Genomic DNA, 16,670 nt, shown 5'->3' with positions numbered 1-16,670 from the left:
ATAGTGACATCGTATATGTGGGAAGTGCATCCAGAACTAGTTGATTAGAACCAATCTACCTCTAAAAGATATGCAGTTCGTCTTGTTAATCTTTTCTCACATATTTCTATGATCCAGACTGCATATCTTTGGATTTGCTCTGTTCCCCAAGCGGCATTCCTAGATGCATGGTTGGGGTGCTTCCAATTTCTCCACCCAATGTATCAACCATCTGTTGCATTCTGTCCACTACATTCACTGGAAAAATCTGTCTCTTTCTCTAGTTTATATATAATCCTGAGATTGCTTAGTAAATTAAGTAATCAGTCGAATCAATCAAGTAAAGCATAATAAGCAAGTAAATCACGGCATATCACCTAGTACCTGCACAAGCGCTCGTCACCTCGCCTATACGTTCCCCTCATATACATAGTATATTTCTTATCATCTAGTTGGGAAAAATCCCCCATTGAAGTCTTAATCCTAACTTACTTCGGTTTGACTGAAGCTTTAATCCTCTCAATCTCTTTTTTTTTCTTGGTTTGGAGAAAACAATATCTCTACCGCTTATTGAATACATCAAAAAAGGATTACTCTGTTAGGTTAAATGAGGTCAATACTAATGACCCCTATTGGTGGATGGATGCAATACTAATGACCCCTCTGTCATTAAAGAGACCATCAAAAGCTTCTACCAAAATTTGTACACAGAACCAGAGGAGTGGAGGCCTGAGCTACAATTACAAGGGATCACAACCATTAGTGTGGAGGAGCAGATAGAACTAGAGGGTCCTTTTGAGGAGGAAGAGATCTTAGGCTGCTTAAAGCTTTGTGCTATGGAGAAAGCACCTGGACCTGATGGTTTCCCCATGTCCTTTTACTTGTCTTTCTGGGAGATCCTAAAAGAGAATATTATAAAGGCTATACAAGAAATCCAGGCTAGACAGATTACTGAGAAGAGCTTTAATGCTACTTTTGTAGCACTCATCCCCAAGAAAGCCAGTGCTGCTGAACTTAAGGACTTCAGACCAATAAGTCTGATTACTGGAGTTTACAAGGTGATAGCAAAACTACTGGCAGAAAGGCTGAAAAGAGTGATTGGTAAGCTTGTCAACAAAAACCAAATGGCATTCATTAAAGGAAGACAAATAATGGATGCAGCTCTCATTGCAAGTGAGTGTGTGGACTCCAGGAAAGGGAACCGGTGGGTTTTTTCTCTTCAGGAAGGGGAATCAGACAAGGTGATCCTCTTTCACCCTTTTTATTTACAGAATTGATAGATTTCTCTATAGCTCACAATGGGAGGAGCAGTTCACTTTTATCAAGCAATCCACAATGCCAAAGTTGGGATCTGACCACAACCCAATTCTACTGACATGTGGGAATCTGAATTTCAAGAAGTCCTACTTCAAATTCGAAAATTGGTGGATGAGAGTGGAAGGATTCAAGGAAGAGGTGAAATTATGGTGGCAATCTTTTGTAATAACTGGAACCCCAGGTTTTGTTTTGGCAGAAAAGCTGAAACTTTTGAAAGGAAAGATGAAGGAATGGAGTAAGAATAATAGAAAAAATTGTAAAGCACAAAAGGAGGAGATTATGGAGGAGCTGGCCAAATGGGAAGCTGTACAGGAACAAAGAGTGCTCACAGAGGAGGAGATCCAACAAAAAACAAATTTGGCCATCACTTATGAGCAAGTAGCTAAGAATGAAGAAATAAGATGGAGGCAAAGATCAAGAATCCAGTGGCTAAAGCAGGGGGATAAAAATACTAAGTTTTTTCACATAGTAGCGACTTCTCAAAAGAGGTATAATTCCATTGAGTCTCTACTGGTGGATGGATGCAATACTAATGACCCCTCTGTCATTAAAGAGACCATCAAAAGCTTCTACCAAAATTTGTACACAGAACCAGAGGAGTGGAGGCCTGAGCTACAATTACAAGGGATCACAACCATTAGTGTGGAGGAGCAGATAGAACTAGAGGGTCCTTTTGAGGAGGAAGAGATCTTAGGCTGCTTAAAGCTTTGTGCTATGGAGAAAGCACCTGGACCTGATGGTTTCCCCATGTCCTTTTACTTGTCTTTCTGGGAGATCCTAAAAGAGAATATTATAAAGGCTATACAAGAATTCCAGGCTAGACAGATTACTGAGAAGAGCTTTAATGCTACTTTTATAGCACTCATCCCCAAGAAAGCCGGTGTTGTTGAACTTAAGGACTTCAGACCAATAAGTCTGATTACTGGAGTTTACAAGGTGATAGCAAAACTACTGGCAGAAAGGCTGAAAAGAGTGATTGGTAAGCTTGTCAACAAAAACCAAATGGCATTCATTAAAGGAAGACAAATAATGGATGTAGCTCTCATTGCAAGTGTGTGTGGACTCCAGATTGAAAGGAAACATTCCAGGGGTAATGTGCAAGCTGGACATTGAAAAAGCATACGACCATGTAAATTGGGGTTTCCTACTAAACACCTTGAGACAAATGGGTTTTGGAGAAAGATGGGTGGCATGGATTAAATTTTGCATAAGCACTGTGAGAATCTCCATTCTTGTAAATGGAGAACCGGTGGGTTTTTTCTCTTCAGGAAGGGGAATCAGACAAGGTGATCCTCTTTCACCCTTTTTATTTATCCTGGTAATGGAGGGGTTTGATAGCTTGATAAGGATTGCTACTCAAAATAGGTGGATCAGAGGTTTCCAGATTAGTGGAAACAATGGTGATATTAAAGAGATTTGCCATCTACTTTATGCAGATGACACCGTGATTTTCTGTGAGCCACAGGAGGAGCAATTTAGATTCATCAAACTAATTTTGTTGTTTTTTGAACCTTGTACAGGTCTGAAAGTTAACTAGGGAAAGAGCAGTTTATATCCTATTAAGGATGTGACAAACATCCAAAGTCTAGCTGACATTTTGGGCTGCGGAGTGGGGAAATTGCCCACAACTTATTTGGGTATGCCTTTAGGTAATACACACAAAGACTTGAAGATATGGGACAACATAGTCGAGAAGAGTGAAAAGAGACTAGCCAGATGGAAGGCTCAATACATTTCTTTTGGTGGTAGACACATTCTTATCAACTCTGTTCTAAATTCTCTCCCAACATATGTTATGTCTCTTTTCACTATACCGGCAAAAGTGGTTAAGAAATTGGACAAACTTAGGAGAGATTTCCTTTGGCATGGTTGCAAAGAGAACAAAGGATACAATTTGGTCAAGTGGGCGACAGTTTTGCATAGAAAAGATAAAGGTGGTTTGGGCATCAGAGATTTGAGGAAGCATAACAACCGTCTTTTGATGAAATGGTTGTGGAGATACACTGAGGAGAGGCAAGCTTTGTGGAAATGTTTGATTAAATGTAAATATGGGGAGGATGGATTCTGGTGTAGTAACATAAGCACGAATGCTTATGGAGCGGGGGTTTGGAGAGCTATTAGAAACTTATGGCCCAAGTTAGAAGCAAATTTACATATCAAGGTGGGGGATGGAAGGAGAACTAGATTCTGGTGGGATGTATGGATCAAACAAACCCCCTAAAAGACCTATTTCCTGATCTATTTATTTTGTGCACCAATTCTGAGGTAATGATCAGTGATTGCTAGACAGTACAAGGTTGGAATCACTATTTCAGAAGACTTCTAAATGATTGGGAAATAGAGAGTAGCCAAATTGTTGGAGGAAGTGGGGGATTTTGCAGGCACCAATACTGACAATGATGTTGTTAGATGGTCACACAGTAAGGATGGGATCTTCACAGTTGGCAGGGCATATAAAAAGGAGTGCAACTCGCAAAGTAGCAGACACCAGAGTTCATGGAAAAATATCTGGAGGACTGCAGCACCAACAAAAGTTAAATGCTTTACTTGGCTGGTCATTAGAAAGGCATGCTTGACACATGAAGTCTTGAGGAAGAAAAGAAAGATCATACTTCCGTGGTGCTCTTTATGTGGAAAGACAGGGGAAACTAACACTCACCTATTCTTACATTGTACTTTCACAGCACAAATATGGTCCATGTTTCTCAACTATTTTAGAAGTGAAAATGGACTATGCCCGAACATACAGCTGATTTACTTAGTTGTTGGATCAAGAGAGGAGGTAGCAAGAGACAGAAGACCTGGTGGAATCTGATTCCACATTGCATTTGGTGGACAGTGTGGAAGGAGAGGAATAGTAGGAATTTTGAAGATATATCCAATTCCATTCACAAGGTTAAATGGAATTGCTTTGTATCTCTATATTTTTGGTGTAAAGAGATAGGATTAGAGGATTCAGATCAACTTTTAGAACTCTTAGGATCCTTGTAAGTATTATGCTTTTTGTTCTTTTCTGATTTTTTAAAGGTCCCCAACATATCCTTAATGCTGAAGAATACAATGTTTACCAATTCTCAAAAACAAAATGAGGTCAATGATATGCATGTTGTAGTATGAAATGAAATCGACCAACAGTCAAACCCAAGCCCCCATACTCAAAATTCAAATTTCAAATTTCAATATATTTCTATGTTACTCATAACCTCACAAGTCTAAATCCACAACTAGAATTTCAATTCGAGTTCATTTTTTTTTTGATGACAAGGGAAACCCGCAGCCGCTACCCTTTGGGTGCGCACAGGGTAAAACCCCCGCTCCTATGCAATAGCTCGCAAACCACATAGGAGAGGTAACCCGCACTAGGCAAGCCCGGTGCGACGAGCTCGACCTAGAAGGCAAGCCCCTTGCTTTCGCTGGCAAGGGGTTTTGAACTTGAGACCTCCAACATGGAAGTCCCAAGCCCAAACCACTGAGCCTCCCCGAAGGGTCAATTCGAGTTCAATTTGAAGAAGAGTATTTGACTTTCATTTATTTTGATTTAGTTTTTTTAAATTGGAGTAGTGTGACTATGTTACTATTGACAGATTTTACTGCCATTAGACGTATCAATAGATTTCTATTCTAAATAGAAAGAAAGTCAAATTTGTCTAAATAGTAGACATAAGGAAGCGGGAGATAAATGTGGGGAAGAAAAAATTCTAGGAGGGATTTTTTGTCTTCTCAAATCACCAAGATACACTTCCTTGAGTTTAGGACTAAAACTCCCACTCCTAATTTCACCTCTTTAATCCGCGTTCTTGGAGTAAAAAATTATGGATAATCAAGATATATACCCAAAGTCAAGTGTAGAACTGTAGATTACTTGCCCTCAAGGTGTACAAGAAAAACCCATTCAAGATCGCTTCAATCCAAGCTCCCAAGCTCCAAAATGGAAGAAATGATGTTGCTCGTGAATACCTGAACACCTCTCTCGAGTCCTCATGCATTAGCAGACCAGGCCCAAACTTTCCCCTATGTGGCTGTGAGGATCATTGCTAGTGTTTGCGACGACTAGCCAGTCGGTAGTGCGCGATCACAGCCTTTGTGTTAACGATTGCGACAACAACTTTTCAGCTTTTCTCAACTTGTTCCAAGTGTGTCCTCCCCCCTCACCCACACACACACATACCAAAGCATAATACGAATCTATTGGAACCTTCAAATCATGTATCCGAGCCCGTTACTCTAAATGTTTACTTTGGTCAACTCTAAGCACTTTAGGCTTCTAGTTAACAAGTAGGCATACCAAAACTCTCCCGGGCCCTTTGGGACCCAAACCACCTGTGAGAAATATATAAGAAAAATATTTTTTGGTGAAGTAATTAAATTGCATTAGAAAGGCATCAAGAAGATGCAATGGTTACAACTAAAAACAAAGTCAAACATGAAAATAACATGAAGTTAACTGTGCAAAAACCTGTAAAGCAGCCAAAAAGATAAACCCCCTTAAACCCTACTGTACTAGAGTTAAGGAGCTAACAAAATCCAAAAAATTATCCATACCGTTTACAGGGGAGAGAAGGTGCCAATTATAAAGACTAACTAAACACCTAGTCTTAATGGTGCTTATGGGAGTTGATATTCCATCAAAACATCTGCAGTTTCTCTCTTTCCAAATGCTCCAAAAAATTACTGTTAGGATCATCCTCCAAGTACTTTTGATGGTGTTGTCAACTCTCCTACATATCCAGCTAGCATAAGCATCTTTGATGTGGAGGGGCATAACCCATTGGAGGCCAAACAATGAGAAGAAGAAGTGCCATATGCCGACTGTTGTGGGGCAGTGCAAAAAAAGATGGTTGACACTTTCATTGTCTTGTTTACAGAAAAGACATCTGTTGATGAGAATGATGCCCTTTTTCCTAAGGTTGTCTTGTGTTAAACATGCCTTATGTAGGGCTGTCCATGCAAAACAGGAAACCTTAAGAGGTTGTTTGGTCCTCCAAATATGCTTCCAGGGAAAGTCTTCAAGTATGCCAATCTGGGTGCACCAGTAGTTGTAGCGTTCCTTTACAGTGTAGATCCCTTCGCTGGAGCTTCCCCAAAGTAGTCTATCTGAATTATTAACATCTAAGTTACAATTTTCCAGTGTTTGTAGCAAGAGAAGACGTTCATTAATTTCCCAGTCTTGCAAATTCCTTCTAAAAATTGGACTCCAAATATTATCAACTCTGTATTGGGCCACTGTGGCTTCCTTGTTGGTGGCTATCTGGAACATCATAGGAAATGACTCCTTCAAAATAGTACCCCCAATCCACTTGTCTAACCAGAATCTTATGTTGAGTCCATTCCCAGGTTTGAAGTAGACTTTCTGAAGAAACTCATCTTGGAAGCTACTTATGTGTTTCCATACCCCTACTCCATGAGGATCTTTGCTCATCTTTGGTCTCCAGTGATCATGGATTCCATGTTTTGCTTTGATGATCTCCTTCCAATACCCTGCCTCATTCTGCCCATATCTCCAAAGCCACTTCATAAGCAAGCATTTGTTGTGCATCTTTAGGTCTCTAATTCCCAGCCCCCCTTGGGCCTTTGGTAGAATAACTTTTTGCCATTTCACCAGATTTTGCCATTTCACCAGAGAGCACTTATGAGTTTGACTGTTACCTTCCCACATGAATCTTTTTCTTAGTCTATCTATTTTCTTTCGGACCGAGCTTGGCAAAGGAAATAAAGACATGGAATAGATAGGAATGCTGTCCAGAACACTATTGATTAGAGTGAGTCTGCCTCCAAAAGATAAGTATTTAAGTTGCCATGTAGCTAGTCTCTTCATCTTTTCAATTACTCCAGTCCAGATCTTAGAGGATTTGAATCCAGCACCTAATGGCAAGCCCAAATAAGTGGTAGGAAAGGAGCCTATTTTGCAGCTAAGGATGTCAGCTAGTTCCTCTAGATTGGAGACCTCATTGACAGGGTATATAATGCTTTTGAGCATGTTGATGTGAAGACCAGAGATAGATTCAAAGACCATAAGGGTAATGTTAAGGTTGCGTATTTGTTGACTATCTGCTCCACAAAAGATCAAGGTGTCATCTGCATAGAGTAGATGAGAAACAGTGAGTGTAATGGAAAGATCATTGCCTACCTGGAACCCTTGAATCCACTGTAGCTCTTTGGCCTTTGTTAGCATTTGTGAGAGTCCTTCCATTTCCAGGATGAAAAGGAAAGGGGATAGTGGGTCTCCCTGCCTTAGCCCCTTTTTAGAGGAGAGAAATCCTACAGGGCTCCTGTTAACTAACACTGATAGTTTCACTGTCGAGATGCAAAAAAAGATCCATCTGATCCACCTATCTCCGAACCCCATTTGCTTTAAGATGTTGATCAAGTATGCCCAATTTAATTGATCAAAAGCCTTGACTATATTTAGTTTACATAGGATCCCAGACTCTCCACATTTTAATTTCCAGTCTAGAACTTCATTGGCAATCATGGAAGCATCAGTGATTTGTCTATTCTTCATGAATGCACTCTGTTGGCCAGAGATTAGAGAGCATACCACCTTTTTAAGCCTTTCAGCTAGAGTCTTTGCCAGTATTTTGTATACACTGCCTATAAGACTTATAGGCCTAAAATCTCTGAGTTCTAGTGCTCCTTTCTTCTTTGGCATAAGGGCAATGAAGGAAGCATTGCAAGACCTCACTTGGCAATTCTGATGGAAGAAGTTTAGTGCTCCCATTAGGTCAGATTTGATGAAGCTCCATGATCTCTGAAAGAAGGCCATGGTGAAGCCATCAGGCCTGGGGCTTTGTCTGGAGCACAAGATTTAAGGGCTTATGACACTTCCTGCTCATTGAAAGGAAGCTCAAGCTCCTCTTTTTCTATAGCACTGATAGTGGAGAGTCCCTCAAAAACAGTTGTAGGTCTCCATGTCTCTTCCTCCTGAAATAGCTTTTGGTAATAATCTAGAATACCTTCCTTAATCAGCCCCTTGTCTTTGATTAGAACATCCCCAATTCTCAATTTATCAATGCAGTTACTCCTTCGGTGAGAGTTGGCCATTCTTTGGAAGAATTTAGTGTTTTTTTTTTTTTGAAATTAAAAAACAACAGAATAAAAGAAGAATTTAGTGTTTTTATCACCTTCTTTCAGCCATAAACACCTAGATTTTTGCCTCCATGAGATCTCTTCAGCGATGGCAATCTGCTGAATCTCAATTTTCAAATCAAGCAACTTCAAATTCTCCTCAGTAGTGTAAGGTCTTTGCTCAACAATTTGATCCAACTTTCCAAGTTCCATGAGAGATTTGTGTCTTTGAGTATCAAGCTTACCGAAAACTTCTTTGTTCCATTTTGTAATATCCTTCTTTAAGTGCCTTAGCTTCTGGATCAGGACAAAATCAGGAGTGCCCATAACAATGTAAGAGTTCCACCAATCTCTTACCATATCTAGGAAACCATTTGACTATAGCCACATATTCTCAAATTTAAAGTAAGAGGGTGAAGCATCCCAATCCCCACTTTCCAAGACGATGGGCTTGTGGTCAGAGAACACTCTAGGCAGTGGGAACTGTTTGATAGCATTGAACATTTCACTCCATTCAGGTGAGATAAGCAACCTGTCAATTCTAGAGGCTTGGAAGGAGACTTCCCCTCTTGACCAGGTAAATTGAGCTCCTTGGAGAGGAGGATCAATCAATTCTAAATCTTGAATGGTGTCGGAAAAGCCCCCCATTGCTCTTGATCTTCTGGTACAATTCAATCTTTCCTCCTCAAACCTGCATACATCAAAATCTCCTTCAATTACCCACAAGTCAGACCACAAACCTCTGATAGCTGCTAGTTCGTTCCAAAGTTCTTTGCGTTCTGGATTTGTATGAGGCCCATAGACCCCTGATAAGACCCATTTAATTATTACATAGAGATTTGGTGCGGAATGCCGATAAAACACAGATTGATCAGCTCCACTACGAGTCATGCCAAACTCCTGAATTACTGTGCTGAACTTTCCAAACCAAGCTCGAGGAGACCGTTTCAGACCATAGAGTGACCGACGCAATCGACATACAAGGCTACTAGACTCCCCCTCGAGCAACAAAACCAGGTGGTTGCTCCATATAGACTTCTTCCTCAAGATCATCATGCAAAAAAGCATTCTTAATGTCCAACTGATGAAGAGGCCAATGACGAACGACAACCATAGATAGAAAAGACGGTCAAATGCTATTTTGGCCACAGGAGCGAAAGTGTCACTATAATCTAGCCTAAATATCTGAGTATACCCTTTGGCAACAAGGTGAGCCTTAAGCCGATCGACTTGACCATCTGGACCAATTTTGACCGCATAAACCCAACGACAACCAACAATAGACTTACCTGTATGAAGAGAGACATGCTCCCAAGTACCAATCGAATGTAAAGCAGACATCTCATCAATCATAGCCTGCCTCCATCCAAAGTGAGAAAGTGCTTCTCCTTTAGTTTAAGGGATGGAAATAGAGGACAAAGATGATAAAAGACATAATGGGGTGAAGATAAACGATGATAACTCAAGAAAGTATAATGTGTATTGTTATTTCGAGTAGACCGTGTACCTCTTTGAAGTGTAATCGATTGGCTAGCAGGATGCAAGGCCGCAGTGGGAGCAGGGTCCGACGTATGACATGAATCATTTGAGACTATTGTTGGACGTGGACGCCGATGATAAGTTAGGAGTGGTGGCACTACAACTGGAGATGGAGAAGCAACCGTAGGTCCCTCAAAAGTCGGTACAGGCAAGATTTGAGGTATGGGTATGACCTCAGAGACATCAGCATGATCAGAAGATGTGTAGTAAGGTTGAGATTCAAAGAATGTTACATCGGCAGACATAAGATATCGGCGGAGATAATGTGAATAGCAATGATACCCTTTTTGAACTCGAGAGTAACCAAGAAAGAAACATTTAAGAGCACGAGGGGCTAATTTATCTTTTCCTTGGGCTAAGTTATGAACAAAGCATGTACTCCCAAATACACGAGGAGGGATAGAATAGAGATGTGACTGAGGATACAGTATGGAATGTGGAACTTGATTCTGAATAGAAGATGTGGGCATTCTATTAATTAAATAACAAGATGAAAGGACTGCATTGCCCCAAAAACGCAGCGGAACATGGGATTCAATGAGGAGAGTGCGAGCAGTTTCAATGAGATGCCTACTCTTTCTTTCTGCTACACCATTTTACTGAGGAGTGTATGGACAAGATGTTTGGTGAATAATTCCTTGGTGAGACATAAACTCCTGAAACTGGGATGATAAGTATTCTAAGGCATTATCACTACGAAAAGTATGAATAGAAACACCAAACTGATTTTGTATTTCCGCAAAGAAACTTTTGAATATAGAAAATAACTCAGAACGATCTTTCATTAAGAAAACCCAAGTGCATCTTGAATAATCATCAATGAAACTAACAAAATAACGAAATCCTAAGGTGGAACTAACTCTTTTAGGACCCCAAATATCAGAATGAACTAATGAAAAAATAGACTCTGAACGCCCCTCAGTACCACGTGAAAATGTGGCACGAGTGTGTTTCCCAAGTTGATATGACTCACAATCTAATTTAGATTAACTAGATAAACTAGGCACCATCTGTTGCAGTTTGGATAGACTCGGATGTCTCAAACGTTTGTGAATGAGGTTCGGAGGATCTGTAACAGAGCATGTTGTGAAGGAATTTGAAGAGGTAAGATAGTAAAGGCCTTGTGATTCATGTCCTGTGCCAATCATCTGTCCCGTACTGCGGTCCTACATGAGAAAAGAATCATCAAAAAAGGTTATGCTACAATGTAGGGCACGTGTCAAATGACTAACAGATGCCAGATTAAAAGGAGAACCAGGGACATAAAGAACAGAGTCTAGAGTGACAGAAGATATGGGTGTGGCTTTTCCAACCCCTTTTGGTTTTGTTTGGATCCCATTTGCCAAAGTAATAGCAGGAAGAAATTGTGAATAAACAATATCTGACAGAAGTGATTTGTTACCAGAAATATGATCAGAAGCGCCCGAGTCCATGACCCATGATCCATGAGTATTAGACTGTGAAACACAAGCAAAAGAATTACCCGCAACATCATGTTGAACAATCGAAGCTACTTGTGGAGACGTTTTCTTACTTGCTCGATATTGAAGAAACTCATCATATTCTGATTGAGCAATATGAGCATTATGGGATGGTCAATCAGGCGGAGCAACAAATGCTTCTTGTGGAGAAGTGTGCTTACCTGCATGATTACGAAGGAACTCATTATATTCCTTTAGAGCAACATGATCATAACTGGGTGGTGGACCATGCATAGTATGACATATGTCACGAGTGTTTCCAGACTTATGACAATAACTACACTTGGATCGAGGTTTTCCAAGACGACCTCCTCCTCGTCGATTCTCCATAGATTGATATGCTCGTTTTTCTATGGTTTGAGATGCGAGAGCAGATGAGTCAATGGTAGGTGATGAAACTACTTTGTGGCTGGGAGGCGCGACAAGACGAAGTAGACGAGAGAATTCATCGATTGTAGGAATTGTAGGGCTAGCTAAAATCTGATCACACACATAATCATGGTCAGGAGGAAGTCCAGCAAGGGTAAGAACTAGAAACAATGTTTGTCTGTGTTCTTGTTGGTTTTCCACATTCGTAGTAACTGGCATCAACGTGTCGAATTCCTCTATGACTGCGTGTACCTGTCCCAAGTAAGTAGACATATCGGATTCTTGTTTCTTTAAGTTGGTCAATCGAGATATCACATCATAGAATTGAGATATGTCATTTGTGTATAAAGCACGAGCCTTTTCCCAAACTGTATAACACGTATGGAATGGGCGAAACAAGGGCATCAATTTGGAATCAATAGAACGCCATAGGAGACTACATAATTGAGCATCTATTTTCTCCCATTGTGTTTTGGCTTTTGCATCTTCGTCACTAGTCTTTGCCTTTACATCTACCACATAAGTCTTGTTTGTTTAGTGATCTTGGACACCTTGACCCTTGCACCACAGCTCAACCGAGGAAGCCTAAGATAAATAGTTTGAACTTCCTAATAAGAGTTCTGAAGTGATTATAGGGCTAGAACTTCCAATGCCCATATTTTTAGAACCAAAAAGGCAAAAACATCACACCCAAAAGACATTATGCTAAATTTGTCTTGGAAACAACAAAAAGCTTGATTATAGAGATCTGATTGTCGGAAAATTCAAATCTCAAAGAAAAAATTGTCGGAAACAGCCTGGAAATAGCCGGAACCCTAATTCCAGCGATCGCATCTGGTCAAGAACAGTATGGGCCTGGTCGGAATGGCTGGACGACCCCAACTGTCAAAAAAAATCTCAAAAAATATGATCAGAAAAGCCCTCACGCACTGGCGCGTGAGACAGATCTCGCCGATCGGCGCGTGAGAGCGCATGGGGTGATTTTTTCCGGTGGTTCTGGCTGGGGTTTGGTCGCGGGAGCTTTCCGAGCCTCGTGGTGGTGTTGGTTTTTGGACAACACCCACAGAAAGAAAAAAAAATAACGAATTCAGACCCAACAGCCACCGGAAATTGACATAGATATACGGTGACTTGTTTGTTCTCACCAATGCTCTGATACCATGTGAGAAATATATGAGAAAAATATTATTGAATTGTGTTTTAATTATTACATAGAGAACCCTATTTATAGACACTATGATACAATTCCTTACCAATTAGGTGACTATAAACTATTCCTATTTTGTGTAGGATTGTGTATACCTATTCTATTCTAACACCACCCATAATCACAAAGTTACAAATCACCATATGAACCTGCAAAAAATCTCAAAACATGAAACGGAGTGGTACATCTCAAATGAGGGATTGAGTTGTTACAATCAAAACACAAACAAACTGCTTTTCTTCTAAAGTACTTTATGAAAATGATTTTGATGAAAGTGCTTTTCAAAATTAGTTGCCTTTGGTAGCATGGCCAAACAGACTCTTACAGTTATTTATATATATTTAACTTATTTTAACTCTTATTTTTATTTTGTGTGATGATGACTTGAGTTAGGCTTAAATGAAATCGTGAGGATTCATATAACTGACCCCAACTTGTTTGGGACTGAGGCATAATTGTTGTGGTATGTCCACCACCATAAAGCATTGCTATATAGGAATTTAATGTTGCATCTATTCCTGCTTATGAGTTTTTCCTCCCATTACTCGATTGAAGTCAGCATGTTCTTCTGATTTCTTTTGCTTAAGTAACTAATTTACACATTTCAATTCTGCATCCCTCCTGTCAATTGATATTTGATTTGATTAAATTTCAGGATCCAAAGAGAAAGGTTCATAAACCAGTAAAAGGTGTCTTGAAATTGGAAATCGAAAAGCTGCCAGCTAGCTCTACTGAAGCTGAAAATGCTTTGGAGAGTGGTAGTTTGATCTATGATTCTATTGATCATGGCGACCATTTGAATGATTCAACTTCTATGAAATGCCCTGCTAATGGTTCCTTTTCCAAGTCTAAATCCTCTGAGATGAAAGAGCTTGTTCGGAATGGTTCGGTTGCTCATGAAAATGTGGAAAATACTGCTGATGATGTAAGTGTCGTCTTTCAAATCAATGTTTTTTCCTTTTTAGTTCAACAATTTTTACTTTTGAATTGCTTAGTATTTAGCTGGCACATTTCAGTGGTATGTTGTTTGAGATGATGTACTTTTATGTTAAGCTTCTTTAGTCTAAACTCTCGTATATGGAAGCCTCAGCCGTCACCCTGATGATCTGGTACATCTTTGTCTAAAGATGATTCTAATATCATCTAAGATAATATACTTAAGTAAATCTTGTGATCATATAATGTGACCAAAATACCTTTCAGTTTATTGCAAGGGCTTAATTGCAGAGCAACATAATTTTTCCAAATCTTGCGATATAGGTTACGTGGCCTGTTGGTCTTGCGCCTGTCAACTTGTTCGATGAGATTTGATTCATTACTAACTGATTCAGAATAAATTATATTTGAATGTACAGTTTGAAGCTTTTGACTTCCGCACAACGACAAGGAATGAACCGTTCTTGCAGCTCTTTCACTGCTTATATGTCTACCCCTTGACTGTTAGTATGAGTCGGAAACGAAACATGTTTATTCGTGTTGAACTGAGAAGGGACGACACAGATATTCGAAAACCACCTCTAGAGGTCTGTATTTGTGTTTTCAGAGCAGTTTATTTTGTAGATTCCATGTGGTTGGATCCCTATCTAACTCTCTATCATTAGGCTATGCATCCAAGGGAACCAGGTGTACCACTTCAGAAATGGTCTCACACACAAGTTGCTGTGGGGGCAAGGGTGGCCAGCTACCATGATGAAATCAAAGTTTCTTTGCCTGTTATTTGGACACCATCACATCACCTTTTGTTTACTTTCTATCATGTTGATCTTCAGACAAAACTTGAAGCACCAAAGCCGGTAAGTTTGATGTTAATTGGCTTTTGAGGATCGTGACAATTAAACTGACAGTTTGAGCCTTCCTCTCTTCACCCTGCATGTGTTGGAATGTGTGTGTTTTCCACATGTTAGAGTTGGTACACTGGTTGATGGCAGACTCTTTATAAGTTTCTCTTTTCTTTATTTACTTCTGCCAGGTGGTAATTGGATACGCTTCACTTCCATTATCGACACATGCACAGTATGTTTTTCTATTCTCTGACTTAAGTGTCTTTTATATTTCCCCTTCACTTTAACATCCATGTTTTTCAATATCTAGCTGGATTTTTCCTCTGTTAGTACCTTTATTTTGGGCACACATCTCATTAAATTGAGGGAGCAGCTTTGGGCCATCGGCAGCCCAGTAGAAAGAGGGAAACTCTTTTTCAAGAATGGGCCAGATTTTTCAAGTCAAGTCATTTTTAATGACTTAACTTGTTAAAGCCCAATACCACTTAACAGTGGTAATTTTCCAGAACTCCCAGAGGTGCAATACAATCAAGATACAGAAAGAACAGCCACTAAGAACTCGAATCAAATTTCCTAGGTTGAGGAGATGGTTAACATGGTCGGAGAACACCAATTAATAGAGATAGATGATAATTGTGAGAAATATTGGAGAAAAATATTATTGAATTGTTGTCTCTACATTATTACATAGAGACCCTATTTATACACACACAATACAATCCTTGACCAAGTAGGAAACTACATTCTATTCCTATTCCTATTTCTATTGTAAGTAGGATTGTATATATCTATTCCTACTCTAACAATAATGAAGTAAGGGGGGGGAGATTTCAGAAAGGAGGACGATGGAACTTTAGAAACAGGGGAGCAAGGACTGGGAGATAGAGGAACCAGAACCGCTGCAAATTCAACAACAAGAAGTAATAAGGAGAGGGAGACTTCAAATTGAGTACAATAAAACTTGATCAAACTGGGTAAAGTTTTGGGTGTTGATTTCCAGGGCCATGGAGAGGAGGCCTTGGAATTATTATTTCAAGTGGACAATTCAAGACATGCCAGGAGAATGGGAGTAGAGGGTGTGCAAGAAAACAAGATTCAGAGGTTCCCAAGAGATAAAAAGTCTAGTAACTTTATCAGAAAGTCTAGTAACTTTGATGTGAAATTGAAAAATAGTGGAAACAGGGGTACGTGGAGAAACTTGCTCATCAGTGATAGATGAAATTTAAATTGGTTTAATGGAATGTAAGGGACTGATTTACAGGGATAAGAGAAGATTAGTCAAAAGAATTTTGTGGGGATGGAATGCAGACATCATTTGTTTGCAAGAAACTAAGTTAGAAGGGGATGTGATAGAGGAGATTTAGGGAGCGAGATAGATTAAGTATGCCTGTTTGGAAGCTAGTTGGACTAGATGGGGAATTCTAATGTTATGGGATTGCGTGGAAGGGGGATATTCTCGAGATTGACATCTACTCTATAACCTGCTAATTTGAAGCTCAACTTCAAAATTTCACTTGTCACATTACAAGGGCTTATGCCCCCAATTGCTAAGTGGAAAGGAGGCTTGGCTGGGAGGAAATAAGGGGGCTATAAGTGGTTTAATAGAAGGACCTTGGGCTGTGTGTGGAGATTTCAATGCGGTGAGGTTCATCTCAGAGAAGAGAAACTGTTTGATAAGGAAAAAAGGCATGAGAGAATTTTTAGATTTCATAGAAGATCTGAAGTAGATTGACATTCAACTAGAGGATGACCCATATACTTGGTTCAAAGGAGATAATCAAGACATCACCTCCAGAATTGATAGGCTTCTGTTATTAGAAGAATGGGATGATAGCTTCAACAACATCAAATAGATTGCTTTACAAAGGCTCAGATTAGACCACACTCCTATGGCATTGCACGGTGGGTGGGGGGGGGGGGGTGTGGAACCAA

The 16,670-nt window shown here is 39.9% G+C and overlaps 2 protein-coding genes across 2 annotated transcripts in view; one reads left to right on the top strand and one right to left on the bottom strand.

Annotated features, from left to right (window-relative positions):
• Positions 1-16,670, top strand: part of LOC102590845 (guanine nucleotide exchange factor SPIKE 1) — a 66,785-nt gene that overhangs the window by 15,796 nt on the left and 34,319 nt on the right. The window contains exons 10-13 of the mRNA XM_006364198.2: positions 13,613-13,882; positions 14,313-14,480; positions 14,559-14,750; positions 14,927-14,970. Coding sequence (XP_006364260.1) covers positions 13,613-13,882; positions 14,313-14,480; positions 14,559-14,750; positions 14,927-14,970 — 674 coding nt within the window. The remainder of the gene's footprint in view (positions 1-13,612; positions 13,883-14,312; positions 14,481-14,558; positions 14,751-14,926; positions 14,971-16,670) is intronic.
• LOC107058315 (uncharacterized) lies at positions 7,988-8,903 on the bottom strand. The gene is made up of 2 exons (XM_015303858.1): positions 8,402-8,903; positions 7,988-8,350 (listed from the first exon to the last, which is right to left on the bottom strand). Exons 1-2 carry the CDS (start codon positions 8,719-8,721, stop codon positions 8,110-8,112), a joined length of 561 nt encoding a protein of 186 aa, XP_015159344.1. The 5' UTR covers positions 8,722-8,903; the 3' UTR covers positions 7,988-8,109.

Source organism: Solanum tuberosum, unplaced genomic scaffold, assembly GCF_000226075.1.
Source record: "Solanum tuberosum cultivar DM 1-3 516 R44 unplaced genomic scaffold, SolTub_3.0 scf00483, whole genome shotgun sequence".
NCBI classification, from domain to species: domain Eukaryota; kingdom Viridiplantae; phylum Streptophyta; class Magnoliopsida; order Solanales; family Solanaceae; genus Solanum; species Solanum tuberosum.
Note: the sequence above shows the minus strand (reverse complement) of the source record. Positions and strands in the feature narration are given on the sequence as shown.